The 21,854-nt window shown below is 58.8% G+C and overlaps 10 protein-coding genes and 2 non-coding genes across 12 annotated transcripts; 6 read left to right on the top strand and 6 right to left on the bottom strand.

The window, feature by feature from the left end:
- The first annotated feature begins 35 nt into the window (after nt 1-35).
- Nucleotides 36-1,467, top strand: SCHCODRAFT_02635786 (uncharacterized protein). Its single transcript, XM_003028772.2, has 6 exons — nt 36-106; nt 165-726; nt 782-865; nt 917-946; nt 1,026-1,145; nt 1,203-1,467. The coding sequence occupies exons 1-6, from the start codon at nt 63-65 to the stop codon at nt 1,254-1,256; spliced, it is 894 nt and encodes a 297-aa protein (XP_003028818.1). The 5' UTR covers nt 36-62; the 3' UTR covers nt 1,257-1,467.
- A 100-nt stretch (nt 1,468-1,567) lies between these two features.
- On the bottom strand, nt 1,568-1,646 carry SCHCODRAFT_t192. Its single transcript has one exon. It is a non-coding gene; the product is annotated as a tRNA-Arg (tRNA).
- A 2,755-nt stretch (nt 1,647-4,401) lies between these two features.
- Nucleotides 4,402-4,911, top strand: SCHCODRAFT_02513130 (uncharacterized protein; the record flags this gene model as incomplete). The annotated part of the gene is made up of 1 exon (XM_003028773.2): nt 4,402-4,911. One exon carries the CDS (start codon nt 4,402-4,404, stop codon nt 4,909-4,911), a length of 510 nt encoding a protein of 169 aa, XP_003028819.1.
- A 213-nt stretch (nt 4,912-5,124) lies between these two features.
- SCHCODRAFT_02635782 (uncharacterized protein) lies at nt 5,125-5,404 on the top strand. Its single transcript, XM_050345890.1, has one exon. It carries the CDS (start codon nt 5,142-5,144, stop codon nt 5,388-5,390), a length of 249 nt encoding a protein of 82 aa, XP_050198356.1. The 5' UTR covers nt 5,125-5,141; the 3' UTR covers nt 5,391-5,404.
- A 391-nt stretch (nt 5,405-5,795) lies between these two features.
- On the bottom strand, nt 5,796-5,948 carry SCHCODRAFT_02586825 (uncharacterized protein; the record flags this gene model as incomplete). Its single annotated transcript, XM_050343958.1, has 1 exon — nt 5,796-5,948. The coding sequence occupies one exon, from the start codon at nt 5,946-5,948 to the stop codon at nt 5,796-5,798; it is 153 nt and encodes a 50-aa protein (XP_050198355.1).
- A 3,444-nt stretch (nt 5,949-9,392) lies between these two features.
- SCHCODRAFT_02670804 (cytochrome P450) lies at nt 9,393-10,087 on the top strand (the record flags this gene model as incomplete). The annotated part of the gene is made up of 3 exons (XM_003028774.2): nt 9,393-9,555; nt 9,628-9,937; nt 9,997-10,087. The coding sequence occupies 3 exons, from the start codon at nt 9,393-9,395 to the stop codon at nt 10,085-10,087; spliced, it is 564 nt and encodes a 187-aa protein (XP_003028820.2).
- A 277-nt stretch (nt 10,088-10,364) lies between these two features.
- SCHCODRAFT_02550496 (uncharacterized protein) lies at nt 10,365-12,091 on the top strand. The gene is made up of 8 exons (XM_050343670.1): nt 10,365-10,478; nt 10,529-10,710; nt 10,762-10,906; nt 10,960-11,072; nt 11,125-11,326; nt 11,383-11,473; nt 11,526-11,740; nt 11,788-12,091. Exons 1-8 carry the CDS (start codon nt 10,395-10,397, stop codon nt 12,061-12,063), a joined length of 1,308 nt encoding a protein of 435 aa, XP_050198354.1. The 5' UTR covers nt 10,365-10,394; the 3' UTR covers nt 12,064-12,091.
- Nucleotides 12,092-12,142: 51 nt separating this feature from the next.
- On the bottom strand, nt 12,143-13,863 carry SCHCODRAFT_02586820 (uncharacterized protein). Its single transcript, XM_003029091.3, has 3 exons — nt 13,296-13,863; nt 13,005-13,240; nt 12,143-12,952 (listed from the first exon to the last, which is right to left on the bottom strand). Exons 1-3 carry the CDS (start codon nt 13,651-13,653, stop codon nt 12,215-12,217), a joined length of 1,332 nt encoding a protein of 443 aa, XP_003029137.1. The 5' UTR covers nt 13,654-13,863; the 3' UTR covers nt 12,143-12,214.
- A 321-nt stretch (nt 13,864-14,184) lies between these two features.
- On the bottom strand, nt 14,185-14,989 carry SCHCODRAFT_02635774 (uncharacterized protein). Its single transcript, XM_050345889.1, has one exon. The coding sequence runs from the start codon at nt 14,737-14,739 to the stop codon at nt 14,566-14,568; it is 174 nt and encodes a 57-aa protein (XP_050198353.1). The 5' UTR covers nt 14,740-14,989; the 3' UTR covers nt 14,185-14,565.
- Nucleotides 14,531-14,609, bottom strand: SCHCODRAFT_t191. The gene has a single exon. It is a non-coding gene; the product is annotated as a tRNA-Arg (tRNA).
- Nucleotides 14,990-16,023: 1,034 nt separating the features above from the next.
- On the bottom strand, nt 16,024-19,972 carry SCHCODRAFT_02635773 (uncharacterized protein). Its single transcript, XM_050345888.1, has 8 exons — nt 19,719-19,972; nt 19,515-19,604; nt 19,196-19,331; nt 18,574-18,640; nt 18,444-18,501; nt 17,831-17,899; nt 16,786-16,918; nt 16,024-16,546 (listed from the first exon to the last, which is right to left on the bottom strand). The coding sequence occupies exons 3-8, from the start codon at nt 19,329-19,331 to the stop codon at nt 16,410-16,412; spliced, it is 600 nt and encodes a 199-aa protein (XP_050198352.1). The 5' UTR covers nt 19,515-19,604; nt 19,719-19,972; the 3' UTR covers nt 16,024-16,409.
- Nucleotides 19,973-20,086: 114 nt separating this feature from the next.
- Nucleotides 20,087-21,734, top strand: SCHCODRAFT_02046169 (uncharacterized protein). Its single transcript, XM_050341612.1, has 2 exons — nt 20,087-20,357; nt 21,230-21,734. The coding sequence occupies exons 1-2, from the start codon at nt 20,179-20,181 to the stop codon at nt 21,648-21,650; spliced, it is 600 nt and encodes a 199-aa protein (XP_050198351.1). The 5' UTR covers nt 20,087-20,178; the 3' UTR covers nt 21,651-21,734.
- Nucleotides 21,735-21,854: the final 120 nt, after the last annotated feature.

Raw genomic sequence — 21,854 nt, 5'->3', positions numbered from 1 at the left:
CCACGCGTTGGCGGCATACCAGTCGGAGCCGCGTTGTAGCCGCCAGCCTGCTTCCCTCCTCCATGAGCCGCCCTCATCGATCCCCGCCGCCCTCCTCATTGCTGTTGTGAGTCCGCCTACCCTTTTCGCGTCTCGACGGTTGACGCTGACGCTCTGCATCCCAGCTCACCGCCTCCGCCGTATCGCACCACGCCGAGCTCGCCCAACCAGGCGCCCCGCTCGCCCCTGCAAGCGCCCCACTCGCCCCTCCGAGCGCCCCACACGCCCTACCGAGCGCCGCCGCCGATGCTGCCCACCACCGCGACCGAGACGTCCCCGCTCAATAGCGCCAAGCGTCTTGACGGCGGACGATCCCGCAGTCAGTGGGTCCTCTGCGCGAGCATCGTCCTCTTGTTCGCGTCGACTACGCTCTTTCTCTGCATCCGGTTCCCTCTTGACGAGCCGGCGCCGCATCGCCCGGACCCTCCGCGATGCAGCCCGGAGCCCGTCCATCCCGCTCCCGAGGCGCCAAAGCCCGAGCCCGAGGCGCCCAAGTACGAGGTCTTCTGGGATATGCCTTTGCTTCCGGAGTCGGACTGCCTGGGCTACGGCTCGCGGGTTTACTCGGCGAAGCTCAATATCTACCCACTCGACGAGGCGTGGCACAATATCTGTATGCACGACGCGCCGGAGGTGGAGGTAATGGGCAAGGTCTTGGAGAAGCCGAAGTGGTGCGATCTGAGGAAGGTGTGTGACGTTGGGTCTCTGAGAGCACGGATTGCTGATCGGCTGGCTGGTACAGAATACGAGGGACGTGATGGGACACTGGATCGTCGACTTTGACGAGCCTGAGTGTATCAGCAGCTGGGGATGGATGGACGACAAGGTGTGCTTTGGCGATGGTCTTCCCCTACATCCACTGACAGCGTCTTCGCAGGGCTGCACGGCGGAGGCGTCAGGCTTGCGCGTACGTGTTCTTCCTCGCTTCCTCTCACTCTGCTGACCTCTTCCCTCCCCACTCCACCGACGTCGACCGCAAACAACAGACGTACGAAGCGACCCTCTACGGACATCTCGACGGCGGCGCCTGGCGCGACATGTGCCGCCGGACGGCCGCTATCGTGCACGGCACCAAGTTCAAGGGCGCGATGCGCTGTTATCACCAGGTTAGTGTCTATCCTGCGCATGACCGATTGCGTTGTCGCTCACACTGTCTATAACAGGAAGGCCAGCGAGTCTACGGCGCTTGGGATTTGGAAGACGAGACATGCGCGTAGGAGACATGCGAAAAGAAGGAGCGTATCGGAGGATGGATATGTTGACGACAATTTCTTTCTTTTTGAGTCGCAAAAATGATGTCATCTACGTACACTCGAACTATGCACGACATCGTTGGTCGATAGCTGCCCCCTCTGAGCGGGAAGACCATCGGTGTCGAACCCGTCTCTAGGGTGGAGAAGCCGCGGCAACCCACAAAGATGCACTGCAGGTATTGAAATCGCAAGACGTCCGAGGTTCGGCGCACTTCTTTGTGTTGCCTGGCGTTCGCGTTCGAGCGATCCTGCGCTTCAGGGACAAAAAAAAAAGATGACCACCGCAGGGGTCGAACCTGCAATCTCCTGATTACAGAGTCGTAGTCAGACGCGTTGCCATTACGCCAGGCGGCCTTGGTTCCTTGAAACATTTCCAAATTAACAGGCTCTCGCTACGGCCTTCGGCACATGAAGCTAAGCAGTGAGCGGTGGCTATCGTCTACATAGATTTCAGTGCTTCCAGAACACGAGAGTCATCACTGGATCCAGAAGCACAGAGTAATATCGCTCGACGCCACTAAATGTCGGCCTCTGGTCCGGGGTCCGCGGGCGCGAACCGCGATCGGCATCTCGTCGTCCCCCCACATCGCGCATCAATTTCGCGGCTAGCTCAGATTATCCAGCTTCCAAGGATATACCACAAGGGATGGATGGATGGATGGATGGATGGATGTTATGGCGAGATATACAATCCCGCGTCTTGGGTGCGTTTTCGTCTTCGTGGTTCTCGCTCGTCACTGACTTCGTTGAAGCGATGCTCGCTGCTGACTATGTTGAAGCAACGGCGCGTGCGCTGCTCGGGGTTCCGTTGACCTGCTCTGGCTGGGGTACTCAACCGGGCCGGAAGGAATACCAAGGGCTGTAGCTGCCAGTGCTGTACAGCGCTGGCCACCCTCGTCCCTCGCATGAAGCACGTCAGCTGACCGCGACTCACGACTCGGTCGATCACCTGGCAATGGTCAATCAGTGTCTCCTTTTGGATCAGCCTTCATACATCTGTGTCTCAGGTGCGTAGCCTGCAAACATGACAGACAACTGACGCTGAGTGACCCCAAGGTCGCGCACCTCGCCGCCATGGCCGACTGCGACCAATGTCGTTCGCCAGCGTCATCGACGACCTCCCTTCAAGTTTACTCTCCTTGACGCCGTGCTCTAGCTCATCGCGCAGCTCATGTCTCTCTTACATGTCCGCACCTCTCCGGGCACAATCATGCGTGAATATCCCAGCACAGGGACGCCGACACGATTGCTTTGTCTGCCCGTCGAGATCTTTTCCTCCCCGCCCATGCCTTTCTTGACAAGTTACGCAGGTGAATATTGCGCTCGGTGGTTGGGATACGTCCAGGCTCACAAGAGGCGACGCGGCGTGCCTTCCGAGCTGACACCTCGACAGCTTTGAGCTCCCCGGCACCTCGACAGCTTTCCTTGCACCTCTACCGGCACCATCAGGTACACATCGCCCGCTCAGTCTCTGCGCGGTGAATCGTACAGTACTCCGCTCGCCACTCTGACGAAGCGCGCGAAATCGGACAATCGCCTACACTACCTTTCCTGTCTCGCCGGGGCTACAAGACTGTCTCGCCGGGGCTATACGGCCGTCTTTGGTGAGCATCCCCGTTCGCTCGCTCGCACACGATCCCTGACCGTAGACCCAGAGATCTCGGTGGCCCCGCCGACAAGGCAATCACAAGATCGCGTCCAAGATGTTCACACGGCCGCGTCGATTGACATCCACGACGACGCTTACTCGAACATCTCGAGCTTCAACAACGTCCCATCTCGAGCTTCAGCATCGGCCAATTTCGGTCTTAGGCAACGTGCAGTCTCGGCCTTGAGCATCGTCCAATTATACCTTCGATAGCAATGCCAATCAACCTCCCTTTTGTGGCATGTTTTGTGCGTATTTGTGGGATCGACCGGGCGACGGTCGTCTTGCGATGAGTGGACGCAGTTTTGGCCTCGAACCCTCGCCGCAATTTCGGCCTTGTACCTTCAACGTGTAAGCCCTCGCTCTCGTCTTACTTACGATGCAGGATCGGCTGGAACCTCTTCGGTCACGAGCTCGAGGATGGTTTTCGAGCAACGACGTTCGCGCTCCCGAGGTCGCTGCGAGTAGCACCTCTCGTGTACGCGATTTGGCCTGTCTTACCAGTCTGACTCGATAGGCAGTCTTTTGTGAAGCCGAAGTCGGTCGGATTAGGCAGTCTTTAAAGGCGAAAGAACTCTCAGCGGACTTCTTGTCGGCTATTCTCTTCCTTTTGGCGCTTCTTTCAATATAGTGGCTGATATCATTGGATAGATTGCGCGCCATGGTTGGTCCAGAACACTGTGCATCGTTGCGCCTCAATTTTCTCGAGTATATATAAGGTGCCTGCTCGTCGCGGCTGGTGTGAGGTTCTTCCTGTCCCATCCTCGACACGAAGTTGCCTCTCGCCACTATCTCTAAGACCGCATGTCTCGATCCTCACCCAGACGTAGCGCGCGTCGCCGGCAGGTTGGTGGTATTGAGATAGCAGCGCCGCTTCCGCAGAGACAATTCCTTCTTCCATTGCCCCCATCGACAGCCGCTTGGCCAGGTGCTGTTATTTCATCCGAGTCTCCTTCTTCCACCAGCTCTACACCCCTTCCTTCCTCTTTCACTTCTCCGAGACCGACGAGATCATCGTCACAACCTCCATCGACAACGCGAGCTCGAGACTCGCCTAGGCGGCAGTCGGAGAGACGGTCGTCGCACCCAGCGGCGTCTCACACTTCCGGCCCAGGCCGTCCTGCTCCCTATATCGGCTCGCAGACGATCGATTACTATGTCCCTCCACCAAATTGGGCAGGCTCACCGCATCCGAACGGCCTGCGCGCCGCAGGCTTCCCTATAAGGAGCAGATCCACAGAGACAGATCGCCCTGGTTCTCATGCGACGACGGGAGATCAACCCCAACGCGCTCCTACGTTCACCGTCCGCATTACGCCGCCCACCCCTGTACCAGGATCAGAGTCACGCCGCGATGCAAACTCGCGTGCCGCCAGTTCGGTCAGCTCGGATGGCTTGTCAGCCATTGAGGGCACGCTGAACAGACTGGCCAATGCGCCCGAACTGCCCTCGGCGTCGTGTATGCTCGTGAAGATCGCGCTGAGGCTAGCGGCTGCTTATGCGCCCGACCCCGGGCCGAGTTCATCAAGGTCTATCCCAGGTGTATCCGACTCCTCAACTGGAGACACGACTTTTGCAGCCGTCGCCGATGCCTTCAGGTGGCTTTGTGTGCAAGAAGATTCGTCAGAGGACCGCCAATACAGCCTAGGCCTCTACATCAAAATCAGCGACAGTGGGATAAGCGTGCCCAAAGACGTGCAGAAACTATATATCAAGGCTATCGCGCGCCTGTTCAGCATTTTGGATGAATACAAACACGCTTCTAATCGTGTTCTCATGCTCATATTTGATGTGCAGTCACCTCTACCTGATCTCAAAAAAACACTCCCGATGCCCAAGCATATATACCATCTCAAGATACTCGGTCTTGCTTGCGCTTCCTCCAGCGATCCGTACTCTGTTAAATTTTTGCCACGAGTGTTGAGATGGGCACAGAGGGATCAACCATACCAAGGCCCCAGAATCAACTAGTTAAGTGGCCCTCCGGCATATACGAGACCTGCCAATATGGTACCTACCTAATGGAAACAACCGGGCGGCGACCGTGACAGCACTGACAAAGGCAGGCGTCCGCGTCAGGGACCGCGCGCACGGCAAAGATATTGATTTCCCGACTATTCCCACCCCATTACCCTTGCTCCTCCCTGCAACGCATCCGGACGCGTGCTTGACGCGCGAGAGGCTGATCGCCCCCGCGCGTTATGCGCATCCCGTGCGATCTGCGGGCTCCGCCGCCCTGCCCGCCCTTTCCGATCCTCTTTACTCCCTTCCCATCCCTCTCTAAGCGCTGTTGTGCGCGCGCGAGCCGTTGCACGTTCCCTACCGGCCCCGCGCCTGGTCAACCCCCCCACCCCAACCCACCGTTCGCCCCCCTCCTCGCACAATGCGTGTCCAGTACGCGTCAACCACCTATCTCTCGCCCCGACACGCACTGCGAACAAAACTCATGAGAACGTGTGGGAGAGCGCACGAATATGCGAGAGATGAAGCAGGGGAGCGAAGCGCGCGAGCTGGGAAGGAGGAGGAGGGTTTGACGCGTAGTACACGTGCTCTACGCGCCGCGAGGGGAAGGGGGAGAAAGATGGAGTCGGGGTAGGGGGTAAGTCAGGTGCGTGGGGGGCAGGGAAGGCGCTATGCCTCGCGTGCGCAAAAGATCGCACAGAATAGGAGGGAAAGGGATAAAGGGGACAAGATCATGACGGACAGGGCAGCGAGACTCGCAGATCGCGCGGGACGCGCATCGCGCACGAGGGCGATCGGCCTCTAGCACGTCGAGGACGCGTCCGGACGCATTGCGGGGGGCGGAGATCAAGCAATGATGGTGGGAAGGACTTCTTAGTGCCGTATAGCGGGCACTAGGGCGCTGAGGGAAGGGAGTGGTTAACCAAGTGGGGCGGGTTGGGAGAATGGGGGACGGTGAGGGAGATGCGCAGGGTATCTGATGAAGCGCAGTTATCGCACATCTCACATGTGCGAGAATTCGCGCACGCAAGCCACGCCGCGCGCATCTGCGAGAGGGACGGGGGAGAGAAGGGATGGGAGGGGGAGATGTGATCACCCCACCCCTCCTCCTCAAGGTTGAGGCTTCGTTGGCTGCACTAACCCTTTCAATTGCTATAGGAGTCATATATGGTATTTCAGTACTCGCCGCGAAGTATGGCATAGCCACGCACCTAGAATACGCGCACTCGCACTCGCCCATCCTCTCGCGCTGATCATCCTATTACTCATGCTCTGATGCTATGAGCCTTGAAGGTCGCTTTAAAGGTCAGAGGGCAGGGAGAGTACCCTGCAGATGGAGGGATGAAATTGGGTGGCGAGTACAGAGCAAGAGCCAAGTGCGGGGGTGGGGCGTAGGGGAAGTCGTCGAGGACGGAACCAAGTAGGGATTGACCAGCGGTAGGATCGGCCCGAGCAGCCGTTCCACCAGCGAAGTGCACAAACAAGCACTTTCATCAATGTCGATTGCTACACAAAGGTAAATCAAGACTTGAAGATACACGATATACGCTCCCAAATATTTTGAGGAATTTAGACTAAGGTAGGACAGCTGAAGACTTGCCTGTCGAATGTTGTGGCTGTGCGTCGAGTGATGGGGCTGTGCTCACGGACATTGCCGGGCCCGCACGTGTATGAACATTGTCCGATGCTTCACAGTGAGAGCAGATTGGAGTCTAAGAGTAAAAGAAGCAAAAGGATATATACAGAAGACTATTCTCGAATTTTTTTGAAGGATAAGGACGATGGTGAAGGGGGATTTCGAACGGCCGACTGTTTGACATCCGGAGATAAGTTTTGATCGACCGCTTGGACGTCTGATCTTGCTGACGGTCCACCGGTGTAAGACGAGCCTGCAAGCATGGGCACAGAGGGATCAACCATACCAAGGCCCCAGAATCAATCTTGCGAAGGTGGATTTCGACAACTTCAGTGAGCCATATGGGCGTGCTCCTGCTGCAGTAAGGGCCGATTCATCTACAGGCATGTCGGGGCCTTCCACACCGCGATCGTCGGATAAGCCCAAATTGCCTCTGAACGACGAAATCATGATGGACATCCTCAAAGACGCAAGGGATGTGGATCTGAGCGAACCGCATATTGCAAAGGAGAAGCAACACTTAGATCGACCCAAGACACGCACCGGTAAGAGCCGAACGCGGGCGACGTAACGTGACGGCCGGCGACCCGGCGCGGGACCAGATCAAGGTCGCGCGCCCCGTCCTCCTCCCCCCACCGTGCCCGCCCTAACGTAGCCTACCCCGTCATATTATATATCGCTGGAATCGTACGGTCTGCAGCTATCCAACGCTGTCTATATCTAACGCACGCACGGGCATCGTCAATGCTCAAACGCCACGGTACGCGCGCATCCGAACAGAGAACGCCGCGACGCCATCTAGCTCGCCCCGCCGACTTCCGCGGGCGAGTTGCGTGTCTTGTAAAAGGACCAGACGCTTAGAGCCCCACAAGACACGCAAATCCTGGGCGGGTGGCCTAGGGGATGCGTGTCTTGTAAAGAAATAAGTTGTAGGCCCTCGCAAGACACGCAGGCCAAAAATACGCGCCCGCTTAGCGTTCGGCCCTTCAGGAGTGAGCCGCCTCGTCGATTTGTGAGACGGTAGTCTTCCTATGTATGCGTGATAGTCCGCTGACGGGTCGCCGCGAACCAGCCCGTTGAGGCGATCTCACCATCCACTGCTTCCCGTCCTCGACCACTTGCTTCACAATCATCATCAGGCTGCAATTTCAGAAACCCCGTGTACCGCTTACAGCACACTCTCTGGTGAAGAATGACAGCCTGGAATTGCAGGAGCTGAGACCGCGTGTCGTGTAGATGCAAGCTGAGGTACGTATTCCGTGTTGCACCTTAGTTCTATACTCATGGATACGGTAGATGCTGGGGCGCTGCACTCCAAGACGCGAAGTAGTCGGCGCTCCGCCGCAAAACAAGGACTGAGCACCCTGCGCTCTGATACGCGTCCTCCCCCCACCACCACCTCCAATAATCGCGACCTCCCTAGTCCAGGGAACAACACGAAGCCTCCGTGCCCACCTCTGCAAAAGCCGTACCTCCTCCGACACAACAAGACTACGCGATCATGAGCTCGTTTACACCAGTTCACCAGCGCGCTCGATGAAGCCGCGACGGCTCGGTTCCCGGGAGTGGGACAGGCAAATCTGCACTAAATCCGGACGACAGTGCACCATCCCGCTGCCTAGCATGTCTCTGCCGTTGCAGAGGATCAGTCAGCGCACCCTGAGTCTTTGAAGCGCGAGAAGCGGAGCAAGTTGAGGATGTGGGCCCGGTCCTCGAAATCCGCTTGATCAGGTCGTCCTTCGCGCATGCGTCCTTCGGCCGCTCGTCCATGGCAGCAGCTATCGCAAGCCTGCAAGCTTCGGTGGTGGCAGTCTACTCAGCCTCAGCACACTCGGCAGCTTCGCGCGCAACCGCATCGGAAGCAGCTCCCATGATAATCGTCGACGACGTCGCTGACATCGCGCCCTCCCCTTCTCGCACCCCGCCGGGGACGACCTCCGCGGTTGTGCCAGTCCGCACGCCATCAGCTACTTCGGAGCTCACCGTGACCTCCCCAAAGAGAATCACGGACAAGGGCAAAGGGTGCGCGGTTGAGGCGCGGCCCGAGGTCAAGGAACACCCGAACGCGCCCCCCAGCCCTCGTCGCGACCTCCACTCTCATGTCGAACCTGCTGGTATGCCGAGTCGCTCCCTGTACCGTTCGCAGGCGGGGCACCTGCTCTCTCCAACCATGGCTCGCGCAAAGAGAGCACGCAGCAGATCACGAACGCGCCGAGGCCGAGCGTGCGCGCCATCCCGACTACTCAGCACGCATCACTTGCTCCTGCTCAGAACTCGCCACCGGCTCCTGCACATCGCACGCCATCCGCTCCTGCGCAGAGCAACTCCCGCTGAAAGTCTGACACGCTCATCAGAGGGACCGCATCATAACCACAGACGTGCGCGCCTTGCAGCACCTCTTGGGGCGCGACGACGTATGGCACCGGTCGGACGAGACGTGCTGGTTCATATTGTGCACCTTAGTCTGACGCCTCACGGCAGCTCAAAGACCGCTGGGACCATGCGCTCGCGGCCAACAGAGGCGAAGCAAAACTCAACATCCTCAACGAGCTCTCGCGGATGACTCTGGACGTCATCGGGAAGGTGGTGCGTACCCCACTACTATCCATCCTCGTTCCACTCTCACTCGCCCCCTCTCAACTTAGGCTTTGGCTACGACTTCGGCGCCCTCGACGACGACGCCGAGTCCTCCGAGCTCGGGCGCGCATTCGCCAAGTTCTTCAGCGTGCCACCCAAGTCCGCGCCCCTCGCCAAGCGCTTCGGGCGTAAGTGGCAGGATCTGAAGTTTGTCTTCCCTCTTGCGTGCTGGATTCCTGCGCCCAGGTTGAGCTAAGAGCGCGCCGCGCGGGCGACGATGGAGCGCATCGGGCGCGGCCTGCACGCGGAGGCAAAAGTGAACGCGGCGGCGAACGAGATCAAGTCGGGCACGGAGGCGCGCGATCTGCTCTCCGTCCTCGTGCGCGCGAATCTGGCGGTGTCGCAGAGGGACAGGCTGACGGATGAGGAGGTGATGGGGCGTGAGTAGATTTTTTCTTCTCCGTGTGTGTGGGATGAGGATACGCGGCTGACACTTGGGTCTTGCTTTGCAGAGGTCCCGACCTTCTTCTTTGCTGGGCACGAGACGACCGCGACCTCGACGACGTGGGCGATTTACCAGCTCACGCTTGACCTCGGGATCCAAATGCGCCTTCGCCAAGAACTCCAAAGCCTCGCCTTCGACGGCGCCGAGCCTACGATGGACGAGCTCAACAAGCTGCAGTACTTGGATATGTTCACGAAGGACGTGCTGCGCTTCTACTCCCCGGTGCCGTGGGTGACGCGCCAGGCTGTGAGGGACGACGTGGTGCCGCTGGCGAAGCCGTTCATCGACATCCATGGGAATGTGTGCTCGGAAATCCAGTGAGTGACATGGCGGGGTGGGCCGAAGGGAGACAGCACTGACTGACCGGGTCGCGCAGGACCCGCAAGGGCCAGAAGTTCATGCTGCCGATCCATAGCATGTATTGGTCGAAGGAAATCTGGGGCGAGGACGCCGATGTGTTCAGGTGAGTAAATAGGCAACGCGAGGCTCGTTGTGAATTAGTACGCCTTTCATGTTCCCTTCAACTTCGCTTCCTTTGCTCTTTTGCTCGAATCGACAGACTATACTCAGCCGTCTCATACCCGCGTCATCATGTGGTCCCCTATCTCCTGCCCTGCGGTGTATAGTATGTGTATACCGCTTTGGAATGCAATAAAATGAAAGTCCTTGATGTTTGTTGTTATTTGTGAGTACACTAAAATTGATTGGCCCCTGTCTTACTTGCACCTCTTCTTCCTTTGCATCGCACTGAACATCTCTTGCCTCGCAAGCGTCATGAGCGATGACACTGCTTGGGTTCGAAGCCAGGTGGCAGCCCTTGGTTACAGTTCTGGCGAAAATGGGATCTCCTCCGAGCAGGTGCATCTGATCCCAGCTCACAACATATTCAATTGCTTAAAGCACGCCAGGTTGTTGCCGAGATGGAGAAGATCACCTTGGAAGACGTTGACTCAATTCCAGAGTCCGATGACCTCGTAAATCAGGCTGAAGACGACTTTGACGAGCCAATCCTCCCAGACCCGATAAAGCGGCATGCAGAGGAGCTAATGCGCGCGTATATAAAAGAAGAGACGCGGACGACTCACGTGCGGTACGTGAATGCAATTCTGTGCCGTGAGATGTATACTCACGCATGATTCAGGATAGCAAAGGCCTTCATTGCTTTCCATATCGCGCGGGACCCAACGTTCAGACCCGAGGAAGTGTCCGAAGCGACTCCCGGGAGAATCAATGAATTTATCACTTACAAATGTGGTTCGCCAGACAAAGGAGGTCAGGGAAAGAAGGTGCGTCTCCGATGCTTTTGCTCGTACGGCTCGCCCATCGATTCAAACCTCAGTTCGCTACCGCCGTGTCCACGCGGGCGGCGCTTACTTATTATTATCGGCATCTGCCTGGTCGCGAGAATGAGAGCGTCACAGAATGGCGCTGCGACGAGTTGACCGGAAAATGGTACTATCATTTGGGAGATCGCGTCCATCGCCATACTGACAATGATTTTCAGGCGAGGACTCCCGACACGTTCAAGAACCGTGTCTGAGTTCATGGTGGGCCTTGAGAAGACGAAGGCCGCGGCTGGCGAGGTGTCACAGTCTGCGCGTGCGCTTACACTCGACGACATGCATCGCCTCTTCGATCTGTGCATTGTGCAACCAGGTGAGAAGACAGACACACTCGCCAATCAACGTCAAGGGATCGTGCGCTACGTACGTCTCCATACAAATATTTCAATCCCTATTACCGCTGACGATCAACATCGTAGACTGCATACCTACTCGCATGGCTCCTCGTGCTCCGGATCGAAGAAGCGATGAAGCTGACCTTCGAGAGCATCGAGAAGATACCCGGGGAACGTGCGTAAGATGCAAGGATGGGTCGAATACGATGTATTGATGCTTTTTCCAGGCCGGTTCTTTGATGTACGTTTGGGTCCCCGGAAAACACAGCAAAGTGGGATATCGCATCACTGGAGACTCCACGCCAACGACGCAGATCCCGCAATATGTCCGGTGCGCGCCATCATCCGCCTCGTGTATATTTATGGGCGTGATTTGCCCAAGTCCGGCCCATTGTTCCTGCGTGTTCGTGCGCAGGGTGCTATAGATCAGAGGAAGCCTTTCGTGAGTGCAAAGCGTCGCAATTGATTAGCAACTCATGTCCTTTTCAGACTTCAAGCGCCCTGTCGCGTGCGCTCGTGCGGGACCTGCAGGAATTAGGGTATATCTCATGGAATCTATATGGTACACATTCCTTCCGTCGCGGTGGTTGTCAATATCGTATCAAAGTGAAGGGGTGGACCGTGGATATGGTTGCGGCATGGGGAGGTTGGTCACAAGTCGAAGCAGTGACAATGTTCCGTTACTTCTACTCACCGAACGACAACCACGAGCGCCTTGATAATTACGACTGCAATGACTCCAATGTACCTCGCGTATTGTTCTGATAAAGGTAGAATATATCTTGTGGCCTCTATTCACTTTGACTTTGCGTAACGCGCTGCACAATCACAGACACAAGCTCATCCGCGGCATGAGATCGACATTGAGTATCAATTATACGAAACTAAAATACTAGAAACTAACGAGTCCAAACGACTACCTGGATCCATATCGCTCGAGCCCCAACTCACGCCAGATCTCGAAGTCGTTCTTTACGCCCCACCTATCCAACCGCTCGACGGCGCTGAGGTCGCACATGGCCATCTTGACATCTGCCCTACACTTGGGAATGGCGTCGACCACCTGATTCACCGCAAAACTCACGCGCGGGTTGGCAGTGCTGTCGCTAGCCTGGGCCTCCATTGTCGCACGATTTCTCTTCATCCCCCGTTTGGGATGAGAGTCAGGCTTGGAAAAGAACGCAAAGAAGCGCTCCTTGTCGCCATCAAAGTCCTCCTGCAGGACTGAATGGAGGCGCTCACGCCGCGTAATGTTGACCTTGTACGTCGCCCATATAGCAGGGTTGGCGGCCGTGCCTTTCTTGCCCTCGTGAGGGCCGTACGCCGCTCGGATGCGCGCAACAAGTCCGCTCTCGCACTGAGAAATTGCATCTTGGAGCGTGGCGGCGGTGGGAAGTGTGATGAGCGTCACACTGGAGGTGTTGGCGATGGCAGCATCAGCTTGCGTCGTCATTGCTTCCTGAGTACGCAGAACTTGCGGAGGTGTCGGAAAGGTCGATAAAGCGTTATTGTTGATGATGTTGAGTGACGATGTGCGTGTCAATGGTGTGGGGGAGGCGATGGATGTAGAGATAGGCAGTTGGGGTAGATGTGAAGGCGTTACCGGGCCCGGCGTCGGCGGCGAATCGTCCATCGTTGTTGACGTCGTCATGAGCTAGCGCACTCAATCAGTGCTGAGCTTCATACTTGACAACAAAGGAACTTACGAAATGAGCCCCTTCAGACATATTGTACAGGAGGTTACGAAGCGTATGGAGGTATACAAGAGCGAGCCGATCCTGACCATCACATACAGCTTGGATCCAGAGGTTGACGGTTTGCCGACTGACATTGGTGAGGCGTTCTTGAGGCGGTGCGATGGGATCGGTGGGCCGAAGGGGAAATGCCGCGATAACATCGCAGATGGACTTGAAGAGCACGGTGTCGCGTGCGATGGGAAGTTCTGGTAGGAGTAATAGTAAGTACAAGACGTGTGCACGATCTAGTGAATTACGCACCTTGACCAGTCTGCTGTAGACGGAATGGCATCTGATTCTGAGCCGCCCTGAACCACTCGTCACCGAGGACGTGCCAATGCTCCCACTGCTTCGCACGAATCGTCTCGTCGATAGTCGTCTCCGTCTTGACAGCCGCGCTCGCCTTCGTCTTCGAGATAATGACGTTGGTGATGTCCAACCCGAGGAACGCGGCAAGGCGAGCACGTAGCTCAGCAACCTTCCCCGAGAGCTTGAGGTCGATCTTCGTGTCGTCCGCCTCCGCCGCTTTCTTCGTCAATCGTATCCAGTGCTTAACCTGCTCTTTGTTCGCCGTCGCGAGCTCCGCGCCGGTAAGGCCCTCCGGCTGATAGGGATGCATTATAGCTGCTGCCAATCGGCTCGGGCAGGCAGCGCGTGTAGTGTAGTGTAGGGTTCACGTCTCAAGGGCGGCGTCGATGAACGCGATGCGCGCGACGACGCGATCGAGGGATTAGACGAAAAAATAGACTTTATTAGAGGCGTGAATAGAGTAAGGCTACGCAGTGCCGAGCAGCGGAGCGAGTCGCAGCGGGCGCGGACGGTGGGGGAGGAGAGGGGGGAGGAAAAGGGGCGCGCGTAGGGTGCGTCGGGTGACGACGGCGCGCTGCTCGCCGCCGCCCTCGCCGACGACGGCGGGACCAGATGAGGGCGCGGAGACCTCCGCATGTCGCCGCTATCACCGGCCGCGCGCCCCGATCAGCCGGGTCACGTGCGTGTCTTGACGGAGCCGAAGACACGCTGAGGTAAGCCGCCCCCGCTTCCGGTGCGTGTCTTGTAAAAAAGAAGCTGAAGGCATTGGTGGGACAATGGCTCAAAGATGTACCCATCGTGGAGATTGATGGTAAGCGGAATGCAACATCTGATATCTAGAGACCGACGGGTGATCGGGATGAGGAAGTATAGGTAGATATTGTAGAGGAGTCGAACAAAGAGTCCTCCTTCGACTTTGTCCGCTGCAGCGGCAGAAGGGCGCGGGCCCGGTGCTGGAAAATCGCGCGGCCCGATAACGGAAGGCCCGCTGCCAGCACTGAAAAGCCCGTCTTTGAGCGTCTCCCCCTTCTCGCCACCAGGAAACCTCTTCCCTTCTCGCCACAGCTGAAATCCCATTGCCCGCCATAAAACCGAACATCCCTTCCCGCCAAGCAACAAAAACCATCTCGCTGCTCAACATCCCTTCCCGCCAACCCCAAAAAAGCCACCCGTATGACTTCATTGAATGACCACCGCAGGGGTCGAACCTGCAATCTCCTGATTACAGCGTCGTAGTCAGACGCGTTGCCATTACGCCAGGCGGCCGATAGGAGGGTGGCAGTAAAGGGGTACAGTGGGCGGGTCGATGGGGGAGGAAGGGAGGAAGAGTTCGAAGGAGATTGACGAGGGAGGACTCGAAGCGTCTCGTCAGATAGACCAGCCCTCTGCTCCTCATCGGCGAAAGGGGAGAAACGCGCGCGAGATCGAAGAGGAGGGAATCCTCGCATGTTCATAGGCGAAGGGAAAAAACACTGCGCGCCGAATAGACGCAGCGTGCCGCAGAGGATGGCGACAGCGTGCCGAAGGAGAGGGATGCAGTGCGCCGAAGGGAAGAGACGCAGTGCGCCGACGGTGAGAGGCGCAGTGCACCGAAGAGAAGAGACGCAGTGCACCGGAGAGGAGAGAGACAGTGCGACAAGAAGGAGAATCAGTGCACCAAAGAGGAGGGATGCAGCACGCCATAGACTCGGAGAGAAAGGTTTCGACGCGCGCTCCTCGCGAGGACCCAACGTCGCCCTCGAATTCAAAGCGAATGAGACGAGTCCAGAAAGAGTTTCGCGGCGTCCTGTCAGAACGGGGCAGCGGCACGCAGTGCGCCGGAAGGAGGCGACGTGTGTCAAAGAGGAGGAGGCCTTCCTCGTCGAAGAGAGACGCTTCTGATCATGTACGAAGGAACGCCTCTTCGGCAACATACGATTCAGAGAAACTGACTTTTCGACGACGTACGGAGAGGATAGGCATGGCCCGTGCTCCTGATTGTCCGCCGCGACTTGAGCCCCCGCGTGTCGCCCGCGACTTGAGCCCTCGCGTGTCACCCGCAACTTGGGCCCTCGCGTGTCGCTGCGAAGTGTGATTCCGAGTTGGAGTTGTTGGCGGCAGGGAATAGACGCAAGGCGCAAGAGCAGCATCGAAGTTCAAGGTATTGGTGGCAGGGAATCAACCACGTCGTCGACGGAAGGGGATAGATCACGGTGCATTGGACGAGCCAACGGGGAGTGAGGCAGAAGGGAGGGTGAGGCGAGGGCAAGCGGGAGGACGGGGCAAGAGGTGGGGTGGGAGCGAGAGGGAGGGTGGAGCGTGAAGGAGCGGGAGGGTGCGTGAGGCTTGGGGTGAGGTGAGGAAAGAAGGAAGGGAAGCGCGTGAGGAAAGAAGGGGCGCGGATGAAGGGAAGCGCGCAAGGAAGGCAGGAGGATGCAGAACCGATGCGCGTGAGGGTAAGAGGGTGCAGAACCGATGCTCGTGAGCGAGCGAGGGTGCAGCGGATGGATGAACACGGACGATGGCTGGACTGGGCACCTCCCTCTCCCCAAACGCACCGACCGAACACGGACGATAGCGCAGACCGGGCACGTACCCCTCCCCAAACGCGCAGATCGGGCCACGTACCCGTCAAAGACAAAACCCACCACAGCCACCAATCAAAAACAAGACCCGCCAAATGACCATTACGACGCTAGGAAAGAGTAAAGGGTAGGAGAGGAACCCAATGAAGGTAGAACTGGGGCCCAAATTGTAGGTATGAAAGTCGCTGCCGCCGCGTCGTAGGAAGTCATCCCCACGCGGGACAGCGGCGAAGGCGAGGGACCGACACCTCAGTGGCGGAAGTAAAGAACCGACGCGACCCAACGACCCGAAAGAGAGTGAAAAGATGCCCAGAAAGAAAGAGAAGAAAGGTTTGATATGTAGGTAGGAAGTCACCACGGGAGCCAAGTATGAATGAGTGGAAGGAGACCGTACGCGGCCGTAGGATGAATGTTCTTGATGCGCTCCCCCTCCTTCCCAGGTAGGCGCGCACAGCCCGCAAGCTGCAAAGGTGCCCCGATCGGCACCACGCCCACCCACCGCTCAAAGCAATGCAGCCACGGCACCCACAACCGCGCCCACCACACCCGTCAGGGAGTACCCCACGGAGGCAGCGCCATTCTTGTCGTCACTGCTGTTGTTCTCCGCCGTCGACGAGGCAGAGGCGCCGGAGGAGGTGGCTGGGGGGGAGGAAGGTTAGCGTTGCGTTCACATTCCCATGCACCTTCGCTCTGCCCGCGTGTGGACGTCGCTCTCGCGACGGTCCCAATCCCGCTCCCCCCACCCCTCTTGCCACTCCACCCCCCTCACCCCACCCCTCCCTTTCCCCCATCCATCCCCCCACCCACAATCACCCACCCATCTCCTTTTCAACCACCGCCCAACAAACAAATATAAGAAAGAAGAAACAAACACTCACCCGTCCCACTCCCCCCCGCCCCCACCCCCGGCGTCGCGCTCGCATCGGGATAGGTACTGCCCAGCGGCTTGATCTCAAACTCCTCGCTCGCGGCGTAGATATTCGTCATGTTGAGCGGGTCGGTGAGGAGGATCTGGCGAGTTTGGTTAGTGTTTGATTATGGGGAGGGATTGTGGGGTGGGAGGAGGGAAGGGTGTAGGGGGTGGATAGCGAGCCGTCGGGGTGGATGGTTAGAGCGTCAATTTTTGATTATGGTGTCAGTGTTGGAGCAGTAGGGGGGGAGCGATAGGGGTGGACGAAGGGAGAGGTAGGGGGGAAGGAGGGGGAAGGAGGGCAGTTCGGAGAAGGGGGGAGGACGGGCGAAGGCAGGTCCAAGAAGAGGGCGGACGGGCGAGTGGTAGGGACGACGAAAGGGGTAGGGGGGTGACGAAACAGGTAGGGGGGTGACGAAACAGGTAGGGAGCGAGCAGTACGGACGGTTTGTCAGTATTTATCATAGGGTGGTATGGGAGCAGTTTATTTTAAGAGGGGATGAGGGGAGAGAGCGGGTAAGGGAAGGGCGGTGGTAGGGGAGGGGGAGCGGGTGGTGGGGCGGTAGTAGGGGGGGAAGGGAGGGGGAGCGAGCAGTACAGGGGAGTGGTAGGGGGTCAAGGGAGCGGTAAGGGGAGAGTTGTGGTGTCAGTATGGTTGGGGGGGAGGTAGGGAAGGGGTGTAGGGGGGTTAGTGTGGTTGGGGGGGAGCGAGTATTGGAGTGTTGGAGGGGAAGGGGGGTTGGAGTGTGTGAGTAGGGAAGAGGGCGGTAGGGGGCGGGACGACGAAAGAAATAGGGGGGACGACGAAACAGGTAGGGGGGACGACGAAAGGGGGCAGGGGCAGGAGAAGGGATAAGGACAGGTAGGGGGTTAGCAAGCGGTAGGGGGCGGGGAGCGGGTTAAGGGAGCGAGCGAGCCGCACGGTACAGGGGAGCGAGCATTGGAGTGCACGGGGAGCGAGCACTGGAGTGCAGGGGGAGCGTTAGCGATTATGGTTGGAAACGATAACCCACCTTATACCCCTTCCCCGCCGGCTGCGCCGCCTGCTGCTGCGTGATCGTCTTCGAGCAGTCGTAGTTGTTCTGTGCGGGGGTGGGTTAGTAGATTAGTTTCATCATAGTTTGAGGTGGGTTAGTGATGAGTTTATTTGGTGGAAGGGGGTTAGTAAGAGGGTGTTTGGGGTGGGGAGGCGTCAGTTGTCGTTCGTGGGGAGGGTGGGGTTAGGAGTGGAGACGGGGGGAGGGGGCGGAGAAGGCGATGAGGGGGTGAAGGGTAAGGAGGGAAGGGAAGGGGGGAGGGGAGGGGAGGAGGGAGGGGAGGGGAGGAGGGAGGGGAGGGGGAGGGGAAGGGGAGGAGGGTGGGTGGAGGGGGTGGAGGGGGAGGAGGGGGAGGTACGCAGCACACCGAGACGTACGCAGCACACGAAGAGGAACGCAGCATACGAAGAACAACGCAGCAAACGAAGAAGTACGCAGCAAACGAAGAGGAACGCAGCACACGCAAACGTAGGCAGCACACGGAGAGGTACGCAGCATACGAAGAACAACGCAGCACGCGAAGAACAACGCAGCAAACGAAGAGGAACGCAACAAAAGAAGATAAAAAGAACACAAAGAAAATACCCACCTGCGTCGCGATAATCCCAATCGGCCCCGATAGCACGTTCACGTCCGTGTTGGTCAGGCTGGGGGGGGGGGTGGGGTCAGTTAGATGAAGCGGACGATTCCGGTCTATCATAGCTCTGAAGGATACTCACTAAACGCTGAACGACTGGTACGGCGAGTCCTCGCACGTCCAGATGATGTTGTTCGAGGAGGAGGCGACTGGGGGGTGGTGTCAGCTTGCGTTCGACTACTTTGCGCGTGCGGGGAGGAAGGGTGGGAGGGGGGAGAGGTTGTAAGGGACGAGAAAGCAAGGAAAGAGGGGGGTTGAGAGGGCGTTAGGTTGCGTTCGGCTACTTGGGGCGTGAGAGAAGGGGGTGGGAGGGAAGAGGGGGGAGAGAGGGGGGAGAGGGAAGAGGAAGAGGGGGGCGGGGGATGGACGAGGGGGGAGGGGCATGGACGAGGGGGGAGGGGCATGGACGAGGGGGAGGGAAGAGGGGGAGGGAAGAGGATGAGGAACAGGGAAGAGGAGGAAGAGGGGAGGGCAGGGAGAATGCATGGTGTGAGAGCCGGGTGTACCCCGATCGTGTCGGACACTGGCGGTGCACGAGCGATGCAGCGAGCGTGTCAAAGAGGCGGAGATGCGTGTATGGAAGGAAGAGCTGCGGGGAGGAATGGGAGGGGGAGGGGAGGAAGAGCGGTTGGGAGGTACGGCACGCGTCGAGAAAGCGCGTGGTGCGGCGCGGCGGGCAAAGACGGCCGGAGAGAGGGACTCACCCCACCACAAATCATCACCGCCGGGCACGATGACGCGAAAGTCCGAGTCGGCGCGGGCTTCGATAGCGGAGGGCGAGGCGCGGGCGACGCTGGCGAGGAGCGCGGCGAGGGAGATGGTCTTGAGCGTGGTGAACATCTAGGTGGGGGGTTAGCGCGGGATGAAGGCGAGGGTGGAGGGCGTGCGACGCGGGGGCGGAGGGCGTGCGACGAGGGGGCAGAGGGCTGGAGAGGGGGAAAGAGTGGTTGCGGGCAGGCAAGGAGGACTGTGGTGCGACAGAAGGAATGGAGGCCGCCAAACCGATCGAAGCAGCGCACGCACCTTGGTCGAGAAAGAAGGGCGGTCGAACGTCGAGGTCGGGTGTGCTGAGCTTGTCGTGCGTTGAGCTTGACTGGGATGCGTTGAACTTGACTGTGCGATGCGTGAGCTTAAAGTCGCGGACGGAGGACTCGAAGGGCGCGCGTGAAGGACTCTTCGTCGCCTCCTCGCCCTCCAAGCAGCCAAAGCCTCGAACCAAACACTCACATTCAGCGACAGACGCAAGAAGAACGCGGCGAGGTTGACGTGGACGGGCGGGAAGCGAGCAAAAGGCCAGGCTAGGTCGACCACGGGACCACGCTTCGAAACACGTGCGCGGTCAGGGCAGCGCGGCGATTGGGCCGATCGGCTGCCTCGGGAGACGTCCCGGCCAGCCGTCCAACGGTCGATGCCCTCTGTACGCTTGCGTCCGACGTCCAGGGTGGATGGTGTCCGTTCGCGTCCGTCCTATGCGTATGCTTGCTCGTCGTATGCATATTCATGTCATCCTAGCCCCATTCGCTCGTCCTATGCCCGTCGCCCGTCGTCCTCGATCATCTCCCTCGCCCGGGATCTGCAACGCTGATCGGGGACGCGACTTCATTGTCCGTGGCGGTGAGGAGTGAATGCGCTGATCGTCTTGGCGCGGGCGTGCGCCATGGCGAGCTCGACGTGACTCGTGAATGCGATGAGGATGGTGAAGGAAGAGGACAAGCCCTGCCACTTGCTGCGCACCCGCGGTCGCTGTGCTCATTTGCAAACACGCCTAACCGCAGCAAGCGCGAGCAAGAGTCCTGCCTGCCAACAGCTCTCTCCTTCGAGCCGCTCTCATCCAACCTTCGGCTGCCTCTCCAAATCGTGTGCCAGGTGCGCATATATCTCCCTTTTTCTCGTCCTTTCCTCCACTCCTCTCCCTTCCCCTTTTTACACTTCTTTGCCCGCACCCCCCTTCCTCCTTCACCCTTTCCTCCCCCCTTTCTTCATCCCCCCCCTCGCCTCTCACTTCCCTTCCTCCCCCCTCGCCTCCTACCCTCTTTCGCTTGCCTCCTCCCCTCGCATTCCTCTCCTTCCCCCCCTCGCTTTCCTCTTCCACCCTCTCGCTTTCCTCCTCCCCCCTCTCGCTTTCGTCCTTCCTCGCTTTCCTCCCCCTCCCCCCCTTCTCGCTTCCTCTTCCACTCGTCCTTCTCCTTCTCCTCCCCCTTCTGCGCATCACTTTCTGCCCCACTCCCCTTCGCTTTGCTCTCCCCTCCCTCTCGCTTCCCCCCTTCGCGCTCCTTCTATATACTCCCTTCCTCCGCTCGGCGCTCGCCCCACGTTTGCTCCCCTCCTCGCCCCCCGTGACGATGCGGAGTCCCCTCGCTTCCCTTCCTCTCGCCCTCAATCCATCGCTTGCATCTTCGCCCTCTTCTTCGACGCACAGCACATGTTCTCGCTTTCCCACTCGCCCCTCCCCTTCTTCACTCCCTCCCCCCTCGCCCCTCCCCCCTCGCTCTCCCACTCGCCTCGCCCCCTCCTTTGCACTTCACCTCCTCCCCCCTCGCTCTCCCACTCGCCTCGCCCCCTCCTTTGCACTTCACCTCCTCACCCGCCTCTTTTTCGTCCCTCACTTCCCTCCTCACCCTCCTCCTTTTTGCCTCTCGACTCGCCTGCCCCCCCCCCTTCGCCTCCTTTTCGTCCCTCACTTCCCTCCTCACCCCCCCCCTTCCCTGACGATGCGGAATCACCCGCCTCCTTCGCAGGCAGTGGGTGCGCATTTACCTCCTCCTTCGCTTCGTAGTCAGTCGATGCGAAGTCGCCACCTTCGCAGTCAGTCGGTGCGGAGCCTCTCTTCGCAGGCAGTCGATGCGCAGTCGACTCCCTTCGCAGGTCGGTGGCGGATTCGCCTCCTTCGCAGTCTGTGCGGAGTCGCCTCCTTCGCAGCCAGGTCGATGGCGAAGTCTTCGCAGTCAGTCAGTCGGTGCGGGGTCGACTCCTTTGCAGTCAGTCGATGCATACTTATTCGCCTCTTCGCAGTCAGTCGATGCGGAGTTCGCCTCCTTCGCAGTCAGTCGGTGCGGGGGTCGACTCCTTCGCAGCAGTCGATGCGGACCGCCCTTTGCTTCGCAGCCAGGCGAGGCGGAGTCGACTCCTTCGCAGTCAGTCGACGCGGAGCCTCCCTAGCGGTCGATGCGGAGTCGACTGCTTCGCAGCAGTCAGTCGATGCGGAGCCTCCTTCGCTTCACAGACAGTCGATGGCGAAGTCGACTCCCTAGCAGTCAGGTCGATGCCGTGTCGCCACCTTAGCAGTCAGTCGGTGCGAAGTCACCTTCTTCGCAGTCAGGCAGACGATGCGAAGCCTCCTTCGCAGTCAGTCGGTGCGAAGCC

This window comes from Schizophyllum commune (genome assembly GCF_000143185.2).
Source record: "Schizophyllum commune H4-8 unplaced genomic scaffold SCHCOscaffold_10, whole genome shotgun sequence".
Lineage (NCBI taxonomy): Eukaryota > Fungi > Basidiomycota > Agaricomycetes > Agaricales > Schizophyllaceae > Schizophyllum > Schizophyllum commune.
Note: the sequence above shows the minus strand (reverse complement) of the source record. Positions and strands in the feature narration are given on the sequence as shown.

What these genes read in the sequence shown, in the direction of transcription:
- SCHCODRAFT_02635786 (XM_003028772.2), top strand. Translation starts at nt 63, where the DNA reads ATGAGCCGCCCTCATCGATCCCCGCCGCCCTCCTCATTGCTGTT. An exon ending in CCGCCCTCCTCATTGCTGTT is followed by an intron (nt 107 to 164) that starts GTGAGTCCGCCT and finishes TCTGCATCCCAG; the next exon opens with CTCACCGCCTCCGCCGTATC. An exon ending in AGTGGTGCGATCTGAGGAAG is followed by an intron (nt 727 to 781) that starts GTGTGTGACGTT and finishes TGGCTGGTACAG; the next exon opens with AATACGAGGGACGTGATGGG.
- SCHCODRAFT_02635782 (XM_050345890.1), top strand. Translation starts at nt 5,142, where the DNA reads ATGCGCATCCCGTGCGATCTGCGGGCTCCGCCGCCCTGCCCGCCCTTT.
- SCHCODRAFT_02550496 (XM_050343670.1), top strand. Translation starts at nt 10,395, where the DNA reads ATGAGCGATGACACTGCTTGGGTTCGAAGCCAGGTGGCAGCCCTTGGT. An exon ending in ACGCGGACGACTCACGTGCG is followed by an intron (nt 10,711 to 10,761) that starts GTACGTGAATGC and finishes CGCATGATTCAG; the next exon opens with GATAGCAAAGGCCTTCATTG. An exon ending in CGAGAAGATACCCGGGGAAC is followed by an intron (nt 11,474 to 11,525) that starts GTGCGTAAGATG and finishes TGCTTTTTCCAG; the next exon opens with GCCGGTTCTTTGATGTACGT.
- SCHCODRAFT_02586820 (XM_003029091.3), bottom strand. Translation starts at nt 13,653, where the DNA reads ATGCATCCCTATCAGCCGGAGGGCCTTACCGGCGCGGAGCTCGCGACG. An exon ending in TCTACAGCAGACTGGTCAAG is followed by an intron (nt 13,241 to 13,295) that starts GTGCGTAATTCA and finishes TACTCCTACCAG; the next exon opens with AACTTCCCATCGCACGCGAC. An exon ending in TGTCTGAAGGGGCTCATTTC is followed by an intron (nt 12,953 to 13,004) that starts GTAAGTTCCTTT and finishes TGAGTGCGCTAG; the next exon opens with CTCATGACGACGTCAACAAC.
- SCHCODRAFT_02635774 (XM_050345889.1), bottom strand. Translation starts at nt 14,739, where the DNA reads ATGAGGAGCAGAGGGCTGGTCTATCTGACGAGACGCTTCGAGTCCTCC.
- SCHCODRAFT_02635773 (XM_050345888.1), bottom strand. Translation starts at nt 19,331, where the DNA reads ATGTTCACCACGCTCAAGACCATCTCCCTCGCCGCGCTCCTCGCCAGC. An exon ending in TTGGGATTATCGCGACGCAG is followed by an intron (nt 17,900 to 18,443) that starts GTGGGTATTTTC and finishes ACCCCCGCACAG; the next exon opens with AACAACTACGACTGCTCGAA. An exon ending in CGGCGGGGAAGGGGTATAAG is followed by an intron (nt 16,919 to 17,830) that starts GTGGGTTATCGT and finishes CAAACTCGCCAG; the next exon opens with ATCCTCCTCACCGACCCGCT.
- SCHCODRAFT_02046169 (XM_050341612.1), top strand. Translation starts at nt 20,179, where the DNA reads ATGAGGATGGTGAAGGAAGAGGACAAGCCCTGCCACTTGCTGCGCACC. An exon ending in CTCTCCAAATCGTGTGCCAG is followed by an intron (nt 20,358 to 21,229) that starts GTGCGCATATAT and finishes CCTCCTTCGCAG; the next exon opens with GCAGTGGGTGCGCATTTACC.